This window comes from Meriones unguiculatus, chromosome 12 (assembly GCF_030254825.1).
Source record: "Meriones unguiculatus strain TT.TT164.6M chromosome 12, Bangor_MerUng_6.1, whole genome shotgun sequence".
Taxonomy (NCBI): Eukaryota; Metazoa; Chordata; class Mammalia; order Rodentia; family Muridae; genus Meriones; species Meriones unguiculatus.
The window spans coordinates 98,545,265-98,568,530 of NC_083360.1; the positions used below are offsets into that span (position 1 = coordinate 98,545,265).

The 23,266-nt window shown below is 39.8% G+C and overlaps 1 protein-coding gene across 8 annotated transcripts in view; it reads right to left on the bottom strand.

The window, feature by feature from the left end:
- Wdpcp (WD repeat containing planar cell polarity effector) overlaps nt 1-23,266 on the bottom strand; it is a 242,957-nt gene that overhangs the window by 69,101 nt on the left and 150,590 nt on the right. For 7 of the 8 annotated variants that reach the window (XR_009584944.1, XM_060365184.1, XM_060365187.1 and 4 more), the window contains one exon: nt 12,344-12,407. Coding sequence is in view for 6 of the 8 variants with exons in the window: in XM_060365184.1 (XP_060221167.1) it covers nt 12,344-12,407 (64 nt within the window). In the remaining 2 variants the exon portion in view is untranslated. Of the gene's footprint in view, nt 1-4,400; nt 5,408-5,953; nt 6,075-6,260; nt 6,401-12,343; nt 12,408-23,266 lie in introns of those variants that run through there. The other variant, XR_009584943.1, reaches the window with a different exon arrangement.

Here is a 23,266-nt window from a genome sequence, read left to right on the forward strand (position 1 = left end):
TTGTTGCTTTTTCATAACAATAAATTTGCTACAGTTATGAATCATAATGTAAATATCTGTTTTCTCCAATAGTCTTCGGTGACCCCTGTGAAACAGACTGAAAATCACTGTGATAAAGGAACATAGCAATAAAATGACTCCTAATGACATTCTGCTGTATTCATGATCAGTGCTATAATGAGCCAGCAGGAAGAGAGCGAGCCACTGGGCCTGGCTTGAGCTTCTGAGACCCCAAAGCTCAGCCCCTTGTGACACACCTCCTCCAACAAGCCACGCCTCCTTGTAGTGCTGCTCCTTATAGCCAACCATATGAGTCTATGGGGGTTATTCTTAATCAAACCACCACAAAAGGTAAAGTGCCACCTTTGAAACAAGACAAACTGGAGAACTTGGTAATCAAGTTGACATAGAATTGGTTCTTTGGCACTGTCTTCACACAGAGGAGTTTGGGGGCAGTCAAAAGCACCACAATCCCTTTCTCCTTTGTTTTGCCTTCAGAATTTTTATCTAAGAATTGGAGCTACTTTTATGGTATAGTTTAAATGTATATGTGGTTTTTGATGTGTTTTTGGAGTGAAAATGTGAAATGGATCACTTTCTTTGTTATGTTTGCCTATTTTTTGTTCTAAAGGAACAACAATTGGGCTATTCAGGTAAAGTTGTCAAAATTAAAGACCACAGATGAGGTGGCTTAAAAGACAACAATATTCTCACAGTTTGGGAGTATGGGAAGCAAGCCTGCAGCAGCGTGGCCTTGCCGGTGGCTGGCCACCTTGTTGCTTCCTTTATGCTTTCTCTCTGCACCTCTCTCTCTGATGTCTCCTTTACTTATGAAGAGAACATATTGGATGATACTGGCCTTAAACCTCAATTACCCAAATATATGTCGCCAAATATAGTTAGATTTGTGGTTAGAATTTCCACATGTGAATTTTGTGGGGGGAGGAAAAAAGAAACAATTCAGCCTATTCTACTGAATATCCTTAAGTTCTTAATACTCACAACACTATTTTCTTAAATATTACCAGGGCTGACCCAGTTTCTACTTCCTGTGATTTCTCTCCACATACTCTCCCTCCTGTAAGTATTGAAGCATCCAAGGCTCCATCCTTGCTTGCCCACAAATACTTTTCTATTGATAGCGTTCTCTCACCAGGGCATGAAGTACTGGGTGTTCCACCAACGTTGTCATCAGTCTTCTCTTCTTATACTTGGTTCCTGCTCTCCTAATCTCACTTTGTCCATCTTGTAGTTTTTCAGTGGATTCTCATAACCTCTGTGGTCAACCAAGTATCCTTATTTTGGTTTCTGTTATAAAATTTAACACACACACATACAGTTTCTCTAATTTCCAGAGATTTGGCACAACAGAAGAGATTTGCTTTGTATAATCCATTGACTATATTTTTTTGAAAGAGGTTTATTGGATGGGGATGGGGGGGAGGAGAGAAAGACATGGTGGGGAGAGGGGAGTGCTCTGACAGAGAAAGGGGAGAGAACAAGAGAGGAACAAGAGAAAAAAAAATCTCCATTGACTATCCTAAAGTGCACTTTATCTACTGGCTAACAGTTGTGAGTGAAGACTTCTGACTAGAACTTAAACTTGAAAGCCCAAGCTAGGTTTGAGTCACTAGAGCCCAGAAAGATACACAGATTTATAACATTGAAATTGCAATTATAATGGGTTAAACAAATGCCAAGGCTTGTTTCTGAAGTTAGCAGGTATAAAACTCCTCTGTGTGAAGACAGTGCCAAAGAACCAATTCTATGTCAACTTGATCACCAAGCAAGTGCCTAGGAATAACAGATGTAAGCCGCCCTACAAAACCATGCCAATGAAGACAAACTACCCAACGGTATTGTGCCAAGGGAAGGCACAGATGGCTGGAGAGCAGCAGTTATAGGTCTTTTTATAGCATTATCAGATGGTACAGTTGACATTCCAAATGGCCTTATGCCAATGGCCAAGGTAGTTAGAGATGCCAACATGAGAATGCTCAGAAGGCTCACTCATCTTTATGCCATCCAAGAAGGGGCAAGAGAAGCAATCTTGGGTGGCTTTCTTGGGTGGCTTTTCTGCCACAATGAGCATAGCAAAACGATGATCTCTCATGCCATGATAATAATTGCTTTAGAGGGGCTACCTGAATCTTCAAACCCAGAAATATGATCCAAAGACAAGAAGTTAGAAGCAGCATTTTGTGATCAAAGCAATAGACTTTCAAGCCACACAGATTATACCTAGAGAAAAATGGGAAGTGAAGAATCTAAGAACATTAAGTGAAGATGTATATTTAAAAAAAATTCAAGCTTCCACAAAGTTTCAAGTACAGCTTAAAAGTTGCTTTTACTTTCTATTTCCTACAAAACCACTAAACATGAAAATAATGAAACTACCACTGATAAGTGCACCCACATAACAGTGAAGCTTCAACTCATCCTGGTTCTTTTCATCCAAGCAACCAACACTGGATGCATTTGGGGATGATCATTAATTTCCTCTAAGGCTGCTCAATGAGAATGACTCAATGTGGGATTCAGTTATAATCTTTTTGGCAGGCAAGTCACAGACAGGATGTTGTGGCAAATTACTTTTTGTTTTATTATTATAATTACTGTATTATTACTTTGGAATCTGTAGAGCAGAGTGGTCTCAAACTTTTTATATAGCCCAGGATGACCTGATTCTCTTGCCTCTACCTCCCAAGTTCTGAGATAAAAGGGATGGATCACCATACCCAGCTATTTGGTCTGTTATTGATGGCTTATGATTGTTTGATTTACATAGTATTTGCCAATTTTCTGCATGGCAGTTACTCTTGCTCCCTTTGCAAGTAACATACACCTTTTATAATATAAAAATATTTGTGAACCTTTAAACAACTTTTTCCTGCAGAACCTTCCACCAGTCATAGAATCCAATAGTAACTTTTGCCTTATTAAGTTATAACCATGGCCTTTGCCAAACTGTGACTTTCTAATTAAAGTGTTACATTTACATTTACAGTTGTATTTATTTACTTACACTATGTGCCACTATGGATTAATGGTCACCCCACACATTGTGGTTCTCCTAAAATTTATTCAAAATACTTCCTAATTTCTTTGGTGATTTCTTCTGAAGCTCAGGACATTTTTTAAACAACTGTTATTTAATTTGCAAATACTCCTGAAATTCAAAGGCACCACATGTTATTGACCTATAACACAGCTCCTTTGGTTTCATGTATCATTTTTTTTTTAGAATGTTTCATGTCTTATCACGTGGCCCAATATAGTTTGTTGATGAATAAATGACTACAGTTTAAAATAATGTGAATTCTGGAGTTGTTGAAAAATAACATTGGATTCTGTAGCTTCCAAAATATCAGGAATAGTTAATTCACATATTTCAAATATTCACAAATCTTTGTCTACTTTCTCTACTATAATATATCTATCGACTTTTTTTTTTAAGTTTCTCAAGTTTTTTTCTTTTCTTTTCTTTATTCTTTTTGTTTTTCAAGACAGGGTTTCTCTGTGTAGCCTTGGCTGTCCTGGACACAGTTTGTATACCAGACTGTCTGGCCTTGAACTCATAAAATTCCACATGCCTCTGCCTCCCTGAGTAGGTTTCTCAAATTTTGTTTCAAATTTTTGAAGCTTATTTACCTTGTATACAATTGTTTATTATTTGTCTTTTTTTAATAAACTTTTATTATTATAACTATTTATTGGATAAATGTTTCTATAATTTTTTGAAATTATAGATTTCTGAATTCCAACTTGATAAAATGTTCCAAATGTTTGATATTCTAAATTTGTGTTTCTGTTTCTGATGAGAACATGCATCTGGACATTTTGTTAATCTTTTCTTTAAAACTCGCAGCTGCGTGGGGTGAAGTGGCGCACGTCTTTAACCCCAGCACTCTGGAAGGCAGAAGCATGTGGATTTGAGTTGGAGGCCAGCCTGGTCTGCAGTGAGTTACAGGACAGCCAAGGCTACACAGAGAAACCTTATCTTGAAAAAGAAAAAGAAAAAAGAAAAACAAAACAACAACAAAAAACAAAACCAAAACCAACCAACCAAATAAACCTTGTGGCTGTTGTGAAACTATTATCATTTGTAATTAATACCTTTTTTTTTTGTTCCAAAATGACTTCGTAGTAGTCTTTGTCTATTGTTTTTATACCTCTTTACTTTTAATTTATTTGTGTCATAACAATAAAGTATATTCTGAATATAAGAAAAGAATTACACATTGAGTGTAAACTTGCCTTGGGTCTAATCTGATAATCTCTGACTTTTAAAAAGAGCTGATGTTTATTTTTTAACTGGATGGTATAAAATCTTTGAATTCAACTTAAAGTATATGTTTGGGCTTAAAAAGAAAATATTGCTACTTGTTTTATTTTATACATTTCTGGTTTTAGGCAGAATATTTTCAAATCTTTCAATTTTCTGTATTGACTTTTGAAAGCCACATAGTCACTGCTTTTTACTTAGAAGAAAACCCTCTCCTTGGTATAATATGCAATTTTAACTTGTCACCATGTAGCTAGAACTGTGGCACTTCAGAAAAGTTACCAACCACATAGCAGTATAATTCCATCTGTCCTTCCCATGTTACCATCACTCATTTCATTCTTAACAAGCAATAAACACAATGCTAACAGCATAACTTTTATTTTAAATATCTTCTTTTAAAGAAGACTGTGGCCCCTTAAAAGCTAGCCACACACAAATTAACACATCAAACTGTACATATTTGTTGGATACCATGCTGATATACTATACGCATATGCTTTCTAATGCTTAAGAATGAGGATAAACTTACACATCTCAAACATTTAAATTTTCATGTCTCAATTATGCTTTCAAGAATAGTAAGATGAAGAGAAAAGACTATTAATTCATATGCTTCTCATTTCCAAAGCTTTGGTGCATACCCAAGTTCTGGTTTGAACTTCTTACCCAAACCTTTACTCATTGCTTTTCTCAACAGTACAGACCTGTTGGTGCTGCATTCTGTCACCTTTGTTTAAAATTATATTTTACTCTTGCCTATGGATATTTTCACTGAATGTATTTTGTGTTCAGCACTTTAATATTTTTCAGCACTTTAAAAGATGCCCTATTATCTCTTGGCATTGTGGTTTCTCTTTGAGAACAACTGTAGTTCACATTAGTTATTGGTATTTTTATGCAGTTATTTTAAATGTCTGAGTAAAGGCTGCTCTAGTTGAGTACCCTGTGTTGGTAGGACATTCCTGGAAGCGCTTCCTGCAGGCTGTGGTTTAATGAGGCCCCTCAAGACGTGAGTCTGCTTCTGCAGCCACTCCAATCGTTCACTTTCTTGTTTTTGTTTCGAGTGGATGTCTTCACGTTCATTCACCTTTTCCGAATCCGTCCAATTTTATCCTAAGTCTAATGGGTAAATATACATACATACATACATATATATAGAGAGAGAGAGAGAGAGAGAGAAATTCCTGACATTTGAATTCAAACTTTTTAAACTTTCTAAGCTTGTATTTTAAAACCATAGCTTCTGTTTTCCTCCTTTCTATTAAACATGGATTCTTTTCTCATACCATATACTCTGAATACAGTTTCCCCTCCCTCTATTCCTCCCCACCTCCTCTCCCATCCAAATCCACTCCCTTTCTGTCTCAGTAGAAATGAACAGGCTTCTAAGAGATGACAAAATATAACAAAATAAAATATAGTAAGATAAAACAAAAAACAACATTTCAGAGTTGAACAAGACACACCAACAGAAAAACAGAAGAGCCCCAAGCGCTGGCACAAGAACCAAAGACCCACTCGTTCACACGTTGTGGAGTCTCATAAAGGTACTACGCTGAGGGCTAGAGGCTATATGCAGAGTCCCGTGCCCGGCCTGCGACCACTGCTTCAGCCTGTGAGTTCACATGAGCTCTCCTAGGCTGTCTGAGAGACGACCTTGCTCACCTGGTGCCCTCTGTTCCCTTGGTCTCCCACTCTCTCTGCCTCTTCTGCGGACAGTCCTGGTTTTTTATAAGACTCCCACTCAAACATGTAGGTGTCACAGTGCTACTGCAACTGGCTTTCCCTGTGAATATAAATCCAGGCAAAGACAGCCCATCATGATTTATGCAAAATAAAACAAAAAATAATGAGAAAAGGAGTGTAGGGGAGACTACAAGTTAGAGAACACATACACTTCAACATATGTGTAGAACCCAAGAACGACAAACAGAAAAACATGAGGCAGCATTCCACTGAGACCCCTCCTAACCTGACAACTTGCCAACGGTGGAGAACAAGGTGGTTAGACAGCTGAGGTGCCAGATAAAGATGCCAGAGGCCTACAGCCTGAGAAAGGACCAGTGACCACAGAGAGGACTCAAAGGAACAGGCAGGGAAGCAATCTGAAACCTAAAGAAGAAAGTTATGAAATTAATTGAGGACCTACACAAGAAAATTACTGAAGAAGATGAAAGAATTAATAACTTGGATAAAAATTTTAAAACATCAAGGAAAAAAAATCAGTAAAAAAATTCAGACACTAAAAAAAGAACCAGACAGAAATTCTGGGAATGAATTAAGCAATCAAAACCAACAAATAAAACAAAACACACAGCAGAAAGCATGGAAGCCCAACCAAGCCCATGCAGAAGGAAGCCATGCTATTTGCAGGAGAATGGAAATAAATAAGGATAATCACATCAACTGAATTACGCCAATTTCAGAAAGACAAATTATGTTTTCTCTCACTGTGGTTCCTAGATTTTATAGATATATAGAACATCTTGTGCATATATATGTTATGAAAGTAGAAGTAAAACTAGCAAGTAAAAGGGAAGTAATGGAGAGGGGGTGAAAAAATTGGTAGAATATGAGAAGGGGGCTCATCATGCAGCATATGCACGTAGAGAACCTTTCTACAGGTGGGCACAGGTGGCAGAGGCCGAACAGGAAGCCCCACCTTTGTGGGCCTACTATGATGAACAAATCAGAGGTTAGGGTAGTGTACAGCAGCCTGGAGCTTATGCAGAATCAGACTCAGCCCCTGAACATGCCCTGGTTCTGAGCAACAGTGGAGGCCCAAAATGAGGAAAGGTTTACTCTCAGGACTGGACCTCCTCAAAGAACCACTGTGGTCTTGGTCCCTGCCGCTGCCCCCAGCCATAATGAAGCCTGAGATCCACATGGACATATACTGTCTGTCCTGCTGCCTGCTCTCCTGGTGCTGTCCTCAGGCTTTGCTGCTGCAGGAAGTCATCTAGATGTGAGTGGCATATGTAGCCACCTGAGGCCCGTGGTCTGTGTAACCAACAAAGGACATGCAGAAGACCATGTATGGGGTGGGGGTGGGGGAGGACTACAAATTGGAAGACTACATTCTAACAGATATGCAAAACCCCACAACAACAAAACAAATTGAAAACAGAAAAACTTGAGGCAACATTCCACTGCCTCCCCTCCTAAGCTGACAACTTGTCAATAATGGAAACATGCAGGCTGACGAGATGGCTCAGAGGTTAAGAGCACTGGCTGCTCTTTCAGAGGTCCTGAGTTCAATTCCCAGCAACCACATGGTGGCTCACAACCATCTATAATGAGATCTGGTGCCCTCTTCTGGCCTGCAGGTGTACATGCAGACATAATAAATAGATCTTAAAAAAAAAAGAAAAGGAAACATGTATATGCACAAGACCGTGGTCTGGGCTGCCAACTTGTATCCATGGTGATATCTGTGGGTGCTGGAGAGCTAGCCCTGCCTCTTGCCTGCATGAGTGGGTGCCGGAGAGCTGGTCCCATCCCTTCTCTGCCACCACCTTCAGGAAGTAATGACCATCACCAACAGCGGCACAGTGGCACCAGTAGTGGCATGGGCACAGAAGAGCTGTCCCTGCTCCTCGCTGGCCCCAGCACGGTGGTGCCAGGGGTGGCATGGATATGGGAGAAGACTCACCTTCCCTTCTGCTTGAGAGGCTGGCCACTAGGAGTGTGAGCATGCAACAGTGAGTGTGTAAGAACATGACAAAATGGACATTTTATCTCTTTTTCCTTTCTTCTTCTTGAGGGAGGGAGGTCACAGGGAAGGGGGCAGACATGAGAGGACTGGGAGGCGAGCATGACTTAAGATTCCAAAATAGTCAATAAGGAGAGGAAAAATAACTACAAAATAGAGGTCCGTTGCTCCTAAAGTGATCGATGCAATGTTATCCAAGCTTCAACGATGTGCCTGTGTGAAAACACAAAACTGCACCCTAAAATTCACACGCATCCCAAAGGATCCCAGATAGATGAAGCAGCCCAATTCCAAAACTAACTACAGATATGCTACAGAGAAACGCATGTGATCCTGGCACAGACACAGAAGTATGGAATAACAGAAAACAAAAGGAAGTCCACAAAAATATTTGTTCATGTATAATTAAATATTTTCTGATGGGATTCCAAGAAGAGCTTACTGGTGCTCCCCCATGAGCTGATCAGAGTCATAGTCCAGGATTCACTACCAATGACTTTGCACATTTTCTGCGTTTATGGACTATTTATAATTTTTAGTATTTGAAATTCCTTGTGGTGATTTGTGCTTATTTTTAATTCTGCTATTTTCCTCTTTCCTGGTTATTCACTTATAGATCAGCACATTAACTCTTTGTTACAAAGAATGCTGGACCATCAACATGACTTACTGAAACTTTCTGTAGTGGTTCCAAGTGTTACTTTTGATGTAGATAAATCCAAGTGTAATAAATCAATCTATTTTCTATGATATTTTCCTTAAGAGAACAGACTATGAAACGAAGCTGTCTTGAATGATTCTATCAAGTAGAGACATTTTACAAACAAATGAATTTTCATAGTTGTCTGAAGCCCAGCATTACTAATCTTACATACACCCCCCCACATACTACACTACACACACACACACACACACACACACACACACACACACGCACGCACCCCTTAAAATTAAATACTATACAAAGATTTTTAAAGTGAGTAATGGGAAAACATGCTAGAAACTCGAGTTTCCAAGTCATTACAGTATGCCAGACACTTTGGCAATTTATGCAGTTACCACTTTACATACAATAAAATGAAGGCAAACAGGGCTGGGCAAACTATACAGAACCCACATACCCAATAGAAGAGTTTGGAACTGAACCAACAGGCCACGGATATTGTTTTTAAAAAGTCAATATTAAGACACTGGTCTGAGGAGGCGGACCTGCAATGACCCACTTCTGCTTTAATCCTTGACCCTGAAGCTGGCTTCACTCTCCTGCAGCCTCAGCTCTCCATCCAAATTAGGAATCGGCAAACTATGGCGCGCAACCAAATGTTACTAAAGTAAACAAAGATGCTTTTCTTTTCTAGTTTAAAGAATTTGGGGGAAATCACAGTTTTAAAGGCGATACTTGAGAACTTTATTATACTCAGATTGCTGTAAATGAAGCTTTACTGGAGCACACACTCGCTGCACCCTGCTGTGGCTGCCTTCACTCTGATGGCCAGGTGACGAGCTGCACAGCAACTGGAAGGTTTGCAAAAACAAGTCTGCTGCCTAGTCCTTTCCAGAAATGGCTTGTAGGCCCCGCTCAAAGCTACGATAGCATCACTCTTCTGATTCAAAGCCTCTGTCAGGCCCCCACAGCTTTTTTTCTCTTCTTTTTAGTAATTATTACCATTTACTTCTCCCTTGTCCCCTCCCAATCCCACCCTCCCTCCCTCTTCTCCTCCCATGCCCTTCCCCAAGTCCAGGATAGGGGAGGTCCTCCTCCCCTTCCATCTGACCCTCGCTTATCAGGTCTCCTCAGGATGGGCTGTATCATCTTCCTCTGTGGTCTACCAAGGCTGCACCCCCCTAAGGGGAGGTGATCAGAGAGCCTGCCACTGAGTTCATGCCAGAGACAGCCCCTGCAGCTTTAAAGAGAAAGTCTAATTCCCTAGTTCATTAAGGCCTCTCTGGTGTCAGGCTCCTGTTTCCGGTCACATCCCCTTTCTTGTCATGTGGTATACCCTGAGTCTGTTTAGCACAAACAGATGCTAACATGAGAACACCATTTTCAGGTTAACTGATTCTTTTTGTTGTTGTTGATTTGGGGTTTTGTTTTGGTTTTTGTTGGTTTGTTTGTTTTTGAGACAGCTTCATGTAGCCCAGACTGCCACACTGCTTTGTAAACCAAGGCTGAGTTTGACTTCTGGTCCTCCTGCCTCCGCCTCACAAGTGGTGGGATTATAGGTTGTGCCACCATACCTGGTTAATGAGTGGTGGAGATCAAACTCAGGAGCTCACACATGCTTGACTTTCCCCACTGAGCCATGTCCCCAGATAGACAGACTTCTTTTTCTGTGGTCCCTTTGGTATTATTTTTAATCTTTAAGGAGGAGATGGCTTATGGATAATAAATCCTTTCCAAGTAGAGATAATCCTGCTTATTTTATAAACTTCCATTTTTCAAAAGAAGTAATATTTCTTAGAATATAGGCTATGAACCTCTGGTCAGATGAAATTTAAACAGTAAGAACCAATCTATAAGAAAACATGAGACATCCTTTTAGATAATTTCAACATCAAGTCTCAAATGTACACAGCACCTCCATAAACTTAAACACTGAGGTCTCAGCACTCTATATTTTGAGATCCCTTAAAATAGACCTTGGCTAAAGGCAATGTCTTAGACGAAGAGTGAAGATGTGGCACTCTGAATAGTGTCTGTACTTTTCCAAATCTGAAAGTCTAGTCATACTCTCCTCTTATTTTAACCCATCAGCAGAAAAATCTACTTGGATTAAGGAGATTTGAACAAACACAAAGACTTTCTCTAAATTGGTACTTGGTTAAACAGATTAAAATGCTGAAGCAAATATGAAAATATGTTAGGGAGTATTTTTGGTAATTATGTTTATTAATTACCAAAGCAGTAAATTACAGAATATAATGTTTTTAGAAGGAAATTTTGCCCAGCAAAAAACATTGCAATTCTAATCATAGTTCTTACCTGGACAAAAAAAAGGGGGGGGGCAGGGGAACTACAGACATAAAACAAGAAATAAGGGCTGATGCCTTTAATCTCAGCCTCAGGTCTACAGAATGAGTCTCAGGCCTGTCAGGGCTACATTTTGATAACGCTTTTAAGGAGGAGGAGGAGGAAGAGATGGAGTGGGAAGTGGTGGGGGAATGGGAGAGGAAGGGGAGAGAAGAGGCCCATATATTTCTATTGGAATATCAAGCAGGTAAGAAGACAGAGAAAAGGAAGAGAGATGGGTAAGGTCCTAGTTGAAGCTCTGACATTGTGGTACCTGCAGGGTGGATCTTGATGAAAACAGTAAACTTTTCTCAGTATACTAACATGCCTACCCAAGTAGAAAGCAAAACGAAGAAGGCAAATACGATGTTTATGCTTTTGAAAACAATTACTATTTCTTATGATTAATGTATGTAAATTGATTTGAGAATATGCAATTTAAATTTTGTGATCTGTAATTTAGAATTTTAATACCAAATTTAATGGAAACACAAATGACCAAATGTGATAAACACAATATGCAGGGAACAGCAACACTTCATGACAGTATCTTCACAGTGCAAAAGACCAGGACAAACTTTTGTTTTACTGTTTCTTTGATGTTAATGGACTTGCTACTTTGTTTGTCTGACCTGCTAGAGTGAAAGTTCTCAAAGGACAGGAACCCAGAGTCAGGAGGAGTAAATGGGAGGGTTTAGAGGGAGGAAAGGGAAGAGAGGAGCATTGTAATGAATTACAATCTCAAAACCAGACAGGAATCTGACAGAGCACAGTGTCTCTAAGAAGCTGGGTGACGACACCGCTGGGCAAGAGACAAATGGCAGAGCAAAAGTATGGTGGACTCACACCTTAGATGCACTTTTCTCTCTAGTTATGTCGAAACATACATAATGCATTCATATTTTTTTACTTCACCCTGAAACCTGGAAGTCCAACAGTGTGCACATACCTCGGGGACACACTTTCCGTTTCCTGACTTCTGCAGCTGCAGGCTTGCTCAGAGCATGAATTAGAAAGACATTTAATCTTAATAGATGGAACGGTGTCCATCTTGCATGTCAAGGTTCATGGAGAGAAAAGCTCAAGAAGCATAAATGCTTTGAAAACATAAAAGATCCTTTGGCTCTGGCTAGGAAAATGTCCACAAGTCACAAGATGCTAGATTGCTATTGGCCAGCTTCGTGAGGGCAATGCCACAAGGCCTGGTGGAGTAAAGCTGTCCCTCCACGCGTCCAAGGCTTCAGAAGACACCAATCCTTCTTAGTGCTCACAAAAGCTGACACCTCACTCAGCCTTAGAACTAACGGCACAAAAACCATCTCTGGAGACTTACCATAAATAGGTCCCGAGCACCAATGTCAACAGCTAAGAGAAAGGCCTTTTCAAACCTCTGGAACCTGTGATGAAGGGGGAGAAAGTGGGTTAGTTGTGAACAAAACAGTACCTCATAGCTTATCCCTAATATTAAGGTATAAGCTTGCAAATGAATTGTACACTATCAATCTTTAATACTTATTTTTTAACTTAAAATGTCTTGGTGTTTTCTATTACTGTATTTTGCAATGTAAAATTCAGAATGAAGAACAGTTTACAAGCTGTTTTGAGGATCTGGAAAACTGATGATTTCTATTAATATGAGTCTGTACTCAGACAAAAACAAAGACAAATTTTTGTGCCCAAAACCTTAAAGGGGGAATGTGGTTTGTTTTGTGCATTTATTTGGTGTTGTTTGCATTCTTCTGATGGGAAAAATATTTTCCAAAAGGAGGGGTTGGCCCACTAGGATCTTCCAGCATATGACATGCTCTCACACGGTGAAGAGCTAAGCCCGGAGGCCCGGGAGACCGTGAGTATGACTTCTGGATGAGTGGAACTCAAAGGAGACATCGCCAAGTGTGGGGAGATGAAAACCTAGAAGTGAAATCCTCAGAATTTTCATTTTACTGGCTTTTTAAAGAGAAATTTGTGGGGATATAAAGAATATAGCATGATAAGGGTGACTGATACATAACTGCACTGCTATAATTAGTGGATGAAAGTTTAAAAAAATCAATCTCATTGTTATAAAAATCTCACATTTGTAAGTTTTGAATATTCTCAGCTAACTTAAATGACCAGTACAAATTATTTCTAATTTTAAAAATTATATTACTTTGTACTCTTTGCCAAGACATTAATTCTTCTTAGAACTTTCATTTTTTGGTTTGTATGTTTGTTTGTTTTGTTTTTTTGTTTTCCAAGACAGGGTTTTGTGTGTGTGTGTGTGTGTGTGTGTGTGTGTGTGTGTAGCCCAGCTGTCCTGGGACTTACACTGTAGACCAGGCTGGCTTGGAACTCAGAAATCCACCTGCCTCTGCCTCCCAAAGTGCTGGGATTAAAGGTGTGCACCACCACCACTGAGCTAGAATTTTCTTTACAAAAGTTTTACTGTAGGCTACAACGTATGAGAACAAATTTGAGCTTAAGTAAAGTGCCTCTACAAAAAGTTTAAGAGCTCAGGAGGAAAGCCCATCACAAATACACTTCAAAACAGGTTTTAGGCACAAAGATTTATCTTTGCTTTGCCTGAATGCAGACTCACACTGATAAAAATCATCAGTTTTCCAGACCCTCAAAACAGCTGGTAAACTTGTTGTTCTCCTTTCTTTATTTTACATTGCAAAATGCAGTGGCAGAAAACATCATGAGTTTTCAAATTAAAAAATATTAAGGGTTGATAGCATACAATTCATTTGCAAGGTAACTAACTGTTATAGTGGATATAAGCTGTTAGGCTCTGGAACAAATACACATTCCATATGAGGCTTGATACCTCTGAAGACCACGGCGCCCATGGCCTTTGCTGTTCTCACTAGTAAGTCAAATATTTGCCCAAGTTTCTCCAAGCTATAGGTCTTGGAAAAACTTTGTTTGTTTTTGTGAAAAGGAAAATTATCGTAACAGGAAGTGTGCTCTCGTTCTACCTGCCAGGAGAACAGAAAAACCAGCAAGTAGCCAATTGAAGTGCTTGTTGATGCCCTGGCCATTTTGCACTGCACCGTCCACTATGCTGCAGCACGACTCTCCTGTGACCTTCCAAATGACCGGACTTCAAGTCTGACTGTACGAGCCACTTCTAATCCTATAGTCTGTGCCCCGAAATCGTCAGTCTTGGTTATTCTCTTTCCTCCACTTCTTGTTTTCCATTTTGAGGCCTGACATTTTTTTCTCTATCTTCCTTACAAGTTGGTATTCTGTGGTCTTTTGTTCTATACTTCCTCCTTTCTCAATAATTGTGTCAGTGGCTCACAAATTCACAACTCTAAGGTCCAGCTCCCTGCTGATAGTCAAGTTAGTTGTTTGTAGGCACCTGGAAGTTAGCACATCTAACATGCGCATTGTGATATCATTTTTTGGCAAACATACTTAGGACACATTGAAATTAAAGAAAGCAATAAAAGAAAACATCAATGGCTGTCCTGTCTCTTCACAGAAATAAAGCCCTAACCAAGACACATGGTTTTGAAAATGAGGTCTGTTCTGGCCCTCGGACACCAGCTAGACACATAAGGACTGCAGACCTCTGACTGCCGCCTGTCACACTGGGAAATGAGGTATAGCGGAGGAACAATACCTATCACAACACCTTCTTACCAAAATTCAGCAGTTTCTCACTTCATGAAGCACTGTCCTGACTAAGCCAAGTATTTTTAAAAGGTTATTCTTTCCACGTTTGCCCATTTAATGGCTACTTCAGTTCTGTAGCCCTATGCCCAGTTCTATTTATAGATACCAGTACAGCAACTATTAGCATAAGTTCTCAGGGTTATTAATACTGCTGTGGGGAGTGTCACTGACCAACAGCCCCAGCTTCTTATTTTGAAATTTATTGTCATGATTTCCTGGTATGGCTTATTTCCTCCAAGCTGTTCTCAGGCAATAACTGATCATTCCTGAGCAGACTAAAGCTCTCTTGTTTCTGGGTGGCTTAAGAATAACAAGATTCTTTTGATGGGCAGCTTTGCCTTGATGATTTCCAGTGTTCTACATTGGGCTAATGGGGTGGGGAGCACATAGATGAGTACTACTCCATGAGGTAGAAGTGTCTGAGTTGTCACAAAAGACAACAGAAGACAAGGTAGCTAGTAGATTAAGGAGGGGTAGGCACATTGCTGCCATGAGGCGAGCTGTAATGGTGGGGAACACAGACGATGACCGTGGATTTCCGGGTTTCCCCGTCTTAGTTGGCATCAAGTTGCTGTACTCGACGCCTGTATGGAAAACAGACTCAGATGCCAGCAGGTATCCTGGCTGTCGTGTTGGGATCTGACATCTGCCTATACTGAGAGTCTACCTGGTCCTAGGCTGCTCCCAGCCAATAAATGAGCAATCAGGGCTTCTAAGGCAGCTCCATTCCTGGAAGATAAGGAACCCATCACCATTCCTTGACCAATCTCCTAGAATCTCAGTCGAGGCAAACATAGCTTTAGATTTCAGCCAGAGACTTGGGGTGACTCTTATACAAACTTTGGAGGCTGTTTCTTTATGTAGCATGCACCTTTCAAGTACACAGATCCACAAATTCCAGCTTCCCCAAACTAACCAAATCAAACAAACTGACACATTGTAGGATTTCTCTTTCTTGGTCTCTGGTCTAAAAAATATGTCTAGTTTCTAGAAGTTCTGTTCTTATAATCCATGGTTTTCAAAATTTATTAATTACACTTTATCTGTAGAACAAATTACATCTGCCAAGTAATTTCTAGTAATTATTATTAGAAAAAAAACACCCTGGAGACACAGTAGAAGCAAGCCATCTGATTTCTCCATATGCAATTAAAGAGTCCACAAACGTGCTGATTTTTGGAAGAACCAGAATTAAAACAATATCTCCCAATTGTAATGATTTGGGACAAGGTCTCTATAGCCCAGGCTTTTGGCCTTGAATCAATCCTGCCACAGCTTCGCATGTGCTGAGATTGTGGGTCTACAATACCACAAATAGTTCCAATGCTCTTTAAATGCCATCACTAACGGCTTAAATGTAATTTAAACGAGGTCAGATTCTTCACTTAGCATGTTATGACTCATCTAAAGCAGTCTAAGCTTTCACAAGGACACCCAGACCCACTGCTCACTAGTTCTGGAGCTGGGTTACAGACCCCACAAAACAGCTTTGCTTACAGGGTGTCCTCATACTTGAGGTACTGTCTTTGCCTGCCTAAGCCCACAACTCTCTTTTCCTGTTCTAGTTTCTTTCTGTCGCTATGACCAGAAGCAATGAGAGGAGGAAAGGGTTTATTTGCCTTATACTCCTAGGCCACAGTCCATCACAGAGAATAGTTAGGACAGAAACTTGGAGGACTGCTGCTGGCTGGCTTATCTATATCTATCTATCCATCCATCCATCCATCCATCCATCCATCCATCCATCCATCCATCTATTGCTGAGAACCATCTGCCTGAGGAATGATGCTACCCAGAGAAGGCTGGCCTTCTTGCATCAGTTAGTAGAACCCTTCAAAGACAGGCCAATGGACCAAGCTGAACTTGACAATTCCTCAATTAAGGCTTCTCCTCTCAGAGGATTCTGGCTGTGTCAACTTGACAAAGCTATTCAAGACCTTCCTTTTCTTCATTCTACCACCTACTTTTCCTGCCTCATCTCTTCCTCATTGCCCTTGAATCTTTTCTTTCTTTTCCCTCCCTCCCTTTTATGTTCATCACCTCAGCACTACTTCCGCAGTGTTAGAATCTTAGTAGACTCTCAACACATTATTGAGCTCATACATCTGCATTTAAGCACCACGATGTTGACAAACAGCCTTCCGGATTTCTCCTGCTTACGAAGTAAGTAGTTTCTTTTTCTTACTTGCATTGCAAGGAAACCCCACAAATATTTAAAAAGTAAAGTTCAAACAATCCAATTAGAAATAGGCAAAAAAACATTCAGGAAACATTTCAACAAAGAGTATACAAATGGAAAATAAACACATGAAAAAAATAGACTCAATCAATATTACTGAGCCATAGGAAAATGTAAACAAAAGCCTTGATGAGCTATGAGCCCATTTCTATCACTACAACTAAAGTGGAAAATAATTATAAAAAACCAGATCTCTCAAGCTCTGCTGGTGGGAGTGCAAAGGGACACAGCCAGTGTCACTGTGGGAAACATGGCAGAGGGTGGCCCTGCATAACTGAGATTCTTCACAGAACCCTGAGGCTTTACCTTTCAAGAGCCTCAAACTAGAAACAGACAAAATGCTGCTTGATAGGAAATTCCCTGGCTGGAAAAATTACACATTTACAAAGATTTCTTGGAGAGTAAGCCCACAAGTTTTGTGCCTAGGAGAAAAAAAGCGATAGTAATTAAAACATTTAAAAATCAAGCCTTTCCCCAACAAAGCAAATGAAAGCACACCTCAGTTCTGAATGAGCCTATAAAACAAGTAACAGAAGACCGCCCTGACATTGCTCACAGGCCAGTCACAGACTGTGACGCATGGTCACAGTCTGTTAGGTGACACCAGACAGTGTTTTCATGTTCAACAAAAGCTAATATAAGAATTACTTTTTATCCGTTTCACAAACTTCATTTACTTTTTTAAAAATTCTCTGAACTCTTTCAGCTTTTCCAACATGAAAAGTACTTACATTGCCACCATACTTTAGTCCAAACAGTTTTTACAGAGGATCCCTTAGATACCCACAAAGGATGTCCTTTATCACTCCTTCATGAGGCAAAGCTTCCTGAGTGCTCACCTTGTCCTCCTCAGTGGAGGACGTCTCAATATCCAGTGTTTATCTCTGCACATACAGCCTGTGCTCAGCAAAGTGCTTCAGGCTAAAGCAGATGTTTACTTTAAATGGGGATAACAACTCATAGCACGTGTTGTTTCTCACTGCTTTTGCTCAAACCCCAGTGTGCTATATCTCATCCTTTTTCAATAATTCTCTGCAGCTTTTCTTCCATTCCTGTGGTTAGTCCTTCACTACAGTGATCATTTAACTTCACACGAAAGCCACATTCTACTGAGCAGAACCTATTAGGATGACTAATCAGTGCAGTCAGCTCAGACATGGCTCTTTCTAAAAGCATCTTAACGGCATTCAAATGATAAAAATCAACCATCCAGATATTATGGAACACAGTAAACCAATTAAATATATATCCATCTTGAAGATCTTAGTAAAGTGTTTCCATGACAGGACAAGATGGAGAAAAGGAAGAGAATAATCTAAGTTAAGATACAAAGTAACTTTAACACCTAGACATGTCGCCATAAAACACTAAAGTTTTTCAAGAGTAACTATAGGTGAGTTAGAGAAAACAAAATAAAATGCATAAAATTGATAGATGGGAATAAGTCAGAAGAGCTTATATACAGTGGACTAAGAAACAGTAACACTGTGGCCAAAATAGCTACTGAATAATTCAGGCATAGACTTGAATACCCATAATGCTGATGGGTTGTTTCTGAATTTACCCTGAGAATGGGTTATAGCCTCAGTGGCCATCAGCAAGGTGGGGTTTTCATGACTGTGCACTACTCTCCATCCTGGGTGTGTGGCACATAATAAATAGTTGTGCAATAAACAGATGTTCATTCTTTTTATTTGAGGCAGTGTGTCACTGTAGAGCCCAGCTGCCCTGGAGCTCTCTGTGGAGACCAGGCCCACCTCAAACTCAGAGATCCGCTTGCTTCTGTCTCACTATTGTGGAGATTAAAGACACACATCACCACCGGCCATGAATAATATTTACAAAGAAAGAGGACTGGCAAGGATTTGATTGTTTGATTTCTGTTTTGATTTTCCTTTAAAATATTTTATCAGAATTAATAACATTTAATAATGCTTTTTCCAAATAACTAGTTGACTACTTCGCATTCTACATGATCCTTCTAAATACATCATAAAAATATTCAGTTTTTAACTAGTTATATTACTTTCTAAAAGACAGGGTCTTGCTGTGTAGCTAGCACTGAAGTCATGGCGACCCCCACTTCAGCCTCTCAGACCCTGGGGTCCCAGGGGCGAGGCAGCACATAATCACGCCACTCTTGAACAGCATTCTCTGCTCCCTATTCTGAAGTGATGACTATTTTCTCTATTTCTCTTTCCTACAATTTCCAATTTTAATTGCAGGTTGTATTCTTACATTAACCAGGTAATTTCTTCTCCAATCCCAATTTCTAGAGTTAATACCCTTCCTCTCCCTTTTTTTTTTTATTTCTAGGTATTACAATGTAGGGATGCTAGATTACTTTCATGTTTGTGGCTCTGAATTGTTTGATTTCTGTTTTATGAACACAAATCACATTTACAAAAATAAGAGTTGATTAATTTGTCTATGTCAAAAGCCACCTAACTAAATAACTAGACATATTCACATCTGGATGTTGACATTAATTATTTTCATTTAGTTATGTATTTTTTAATTTTTAAAATTTAAAGTTTTAAAATTAAAAAAAACAACACTAAAATTGCAAGCAAGCAAACTATAACCTTAGCAGTGTTCATGGAACTGGGAACCAAACTGGAAAATATACCCAGAAGAAGCCTAGTTTTTGAGCCTCAGGACCATCGCAGCTAACAAACATGGTTTAATTTACAGAAGCAAAACTTTGGTTCTCATGGTAACTCATAAATAGATCATTCGTTATGTCTCTGTGATTTTAACTCAAATGTTCTAGTTCCCACACGTCGTTTTCATTAGTTACCTGTGGCAAACACCTGGCAAACCCGAGCAGAGCGCGTTTACGTGGGCTGTTTTCAAAGGGTGCAGACCATTACGGTGGGAAGAGGGGTGAGGGGGCGGCCACGCTGCCGCCACAGCCCTGAGCAGTGAGAGGCTTGCGAGCGCCCGCGGAGCCCTGCTGCCCACATTCAGAGCGGGTCTTCCCTCCTCGGTGAAACCTCTCTAGAAAAGGCCATCACAGCATGCCCACAGGCACGTTTCCTAGGTGACTCTAAATCCAGTCAGCCTGACAATGGAGATTACCCATCACAGCAGGACCTTCCAAGAATGCAAAGAAGGCTTATTATTAGAAAACCTGTCGATAAAATGAACTCTCCTTACAGAACAGGGACACTGGAAGATTAAAATTTATAGATTGAGAGATTTAGAAAACATTCAGTGAGAGGAGAATTATGATTGGCATTACAGGGAGGCAGAAATGCATAAAAACCTATCAGTGTCTCTGACAACAGCAGCATCACACAAAACTATGAAAGAGTAGCATCTTTTCTATGAAATTACAAATAAGACAAAGGAACCTTAATATAATTATTCACTACACAAGAATTAGAGTTTAAAAGTATGATGCAGGGGCCATGATGGTGATTTGTAGACAATTCAATGCCCACCTCAGAAGCCAAAATCCACTGCAAAATTAATAGAAATAAATTTTAAAGTTCAAAAAGAGTCACAAACTATAAAATTAACATAATATGTCGATAGTTTCTTATACACCAAGAATCACCAGTTATGAAGTTTAATTAAAAGAAAAAATAGCAGTAATAGCAAGAAAAAAATTAAATATAACACTTAGAAACAAACTAAATAAGAGGTATGTCTGCAAAAAAAAAAAAAAAAAAACTATACAGGAGAAACTGACTAAATGAAGAGAACTTTTCTTAACAGAAGAATGAAGTATTATAAACATATCAGTTCTTCACAAAATTAACACACATACTCACGACATTCTGATCAAAATCCTTCAGAGACTTATCTAAGAAACACCAGAGTTCACCTGAAAATTTCAGAGCTACGGCACAGGAACACTCTGAAGAGTTCTTCACATCACGTCTAAACTTAGAGGGGATGAAAGCAGGCCCCAGGACACAGCTGTGGCTGAGGTCACTGGAGCCTGGTTCTAAGGCTAGCCCGGGCAGCATGACAAGCCCTCATTGGTACTAGTTCACCTCTGTTGCTGTGATAAAACCCCGACCAAGACAACCAGGGGGAGGACAGGGTTTGTGTCAGTTTACGCTCAGCAGTCACCCCTGAGGTGAGCCAGGGTAGTTACTCAAGGCAAGAACCTGGAGGCAGAGACTGAAGCAGGAACCATGGAGAAATGCTGCTTACTGGCTTGTTCCCCATGACTTGCTCAGACTTTCTTGTACAACCCAGGGCCAGCAGGCCAGGCCTGGTACCCCCCACAGTGGGCTGGGCCCTTCCTCTTCAATCATTAATCAGGAACATGCTCTGGGCCCATCTGATGGAGGCTATTCTTCCCAGGTATCTCCAGCTGTGTAAAGGTGACAAGAACTAACCAGGACACCACTAAAGTTCTAACGAAGGAAACGGCTATCTGTATTGGCACAGGAATAATTATTCAAGATAAGTACAAGTAGATAGGAATAAGAACTCAAAAAAAAATATATGTAACAAGGTAAAAAAGGTTGGAGAAATGACTTTCAGTACCATATGTTAAAGTGTTTCCATGCCCAGAATCCATATAAAAGCCAGGTGGCCTGCCTTCACCCCAGCTTTCATGAGACAGAGATCTCTGGGACAAGCTGGCTATACAGACTAGCTGTACTAGCAAGCTCCTGCCTTTAAGTATAAGTAGAGAATGAGTGAGAAAGACGTCTGATGTCATCCTTAGGCCTCTACTGGCATACATGTTTTATACACACACACACACACACAAATGCACATTATATATATATATATATATATATATATATATATATATATATTAAAAAAACAGCCTCACTAATAGTAAATAACTTAGGATTTGCTATTGTTTTTGTTAAGAAAACTAGAAATTTGTATTGTCTGTGATATGTCCAGTCTTGAGCATGCATGCACATGTGTGCACAGATCTACCGGATGAGTTCAACTGTGGTCAAAAGCTGTCTCATAATTTTAAGCATGAAATAAAGTGGGCCCAGATGTCATTAGAACGTCATGGACATGGTGTTCCATAACTGTCTAGCGCTGGGGGAAGATGAAGTTGGATCTGTATGTTATTTATATGTTATTTGTATGTTATGCTAAATTGTTTTCAGTGCTTCGGAGGAATAAAATGTGAATCATAAAGTCATAGAGATGACTGAAATAAAAGATTTTTCTATAATCATAGGATGATGTGATGTGGCAAATAAGAAATCACAAAACACAGTGACATATTGGCCATTTAAAATGTCTACTGAAAGAGCAACCACAAAATATGCACTAAATTGAAAAACAAGTAGCAACTGGGTTTTAAAATATTTGCAATATGTTAAAATATATCAAAACTAAGGAGAAAAAGATAAAGATTCGATAGCAGGAGTGGGGAGAAGAAGACCCAAAGTGGAAGATTTGATTATTTCCTTTTCTAAAACATTAAGAATTAAATAAAAATGTGAAAACAAGAGAGATAAATAGTACACTAAGGTGAACACAGAATTTACAAAATAAGCAAGAGTGACCACTGAATTTAGACAGGATCTACAAATTTGCACTAAAAATGTGAACAAGAATGCTCATAGCAATATTAGAGATAATGGACAAGGTATGAGAAAGGAGCAAACAGCATATCCCTACATGTCGTTGTCCAAACTCCAAAAGGCGGTCCATGTTGAGCTCGGCCTGAACTGTAGGAGGATGCCTGGTGACAAAAGCCAGCATTCCTCAGGAACTGGTGATGCTGGTTCCCCTCCACCAAAAGGAGCCATTTCCCTGACCCCTCACAGAAGGGACCCGTGTACTTATGGTGACTATCCAAGCATCAAAGGTCATGGTGGCCTTCACACTTCCTCAGGATCAAAGTACCTGTTACACATGTCAGAGTCTGTGCTAGTACCCTGGCCCTCTGGCTTCCCTCCCTGCAGCTGCTCATTCCACTATAACCTTGATATTCTTGCTGTGATTTCTCTATGCTCTGCTCCTGTTCCTGCTTTAAAAAAAAAAAAAAAAGAAAAAAAAAAGGAATAAATATGAATGAATGAATGAATGAATGCATGCATGCATGCATGAATGCCTAGCCCTAGGATGAGGGTTAAGAATTGAACTGTCATTTCTAACTGCCGGGAGAGGAGAGGGACACTGGGAACATCAGCCACTGCAGAGCAGACCTCATGATCAGGAGTAGCTGGCCCAACAGATTATGGAATACACAGCTTTTCAGGGGTTTGTTTTTCTTTGTCTACTTTTTGTCTTTTTATTTGGCTACAGTTTGGTGGGGTTTGTGTGTTTTGTTTTTCATTTGGGCACGATTTTGTGTTCGTGGTTTGGGGGCTGTACTGAGTTTTTGTTTTTGAGAAAGAGCTCGAAGCTGAG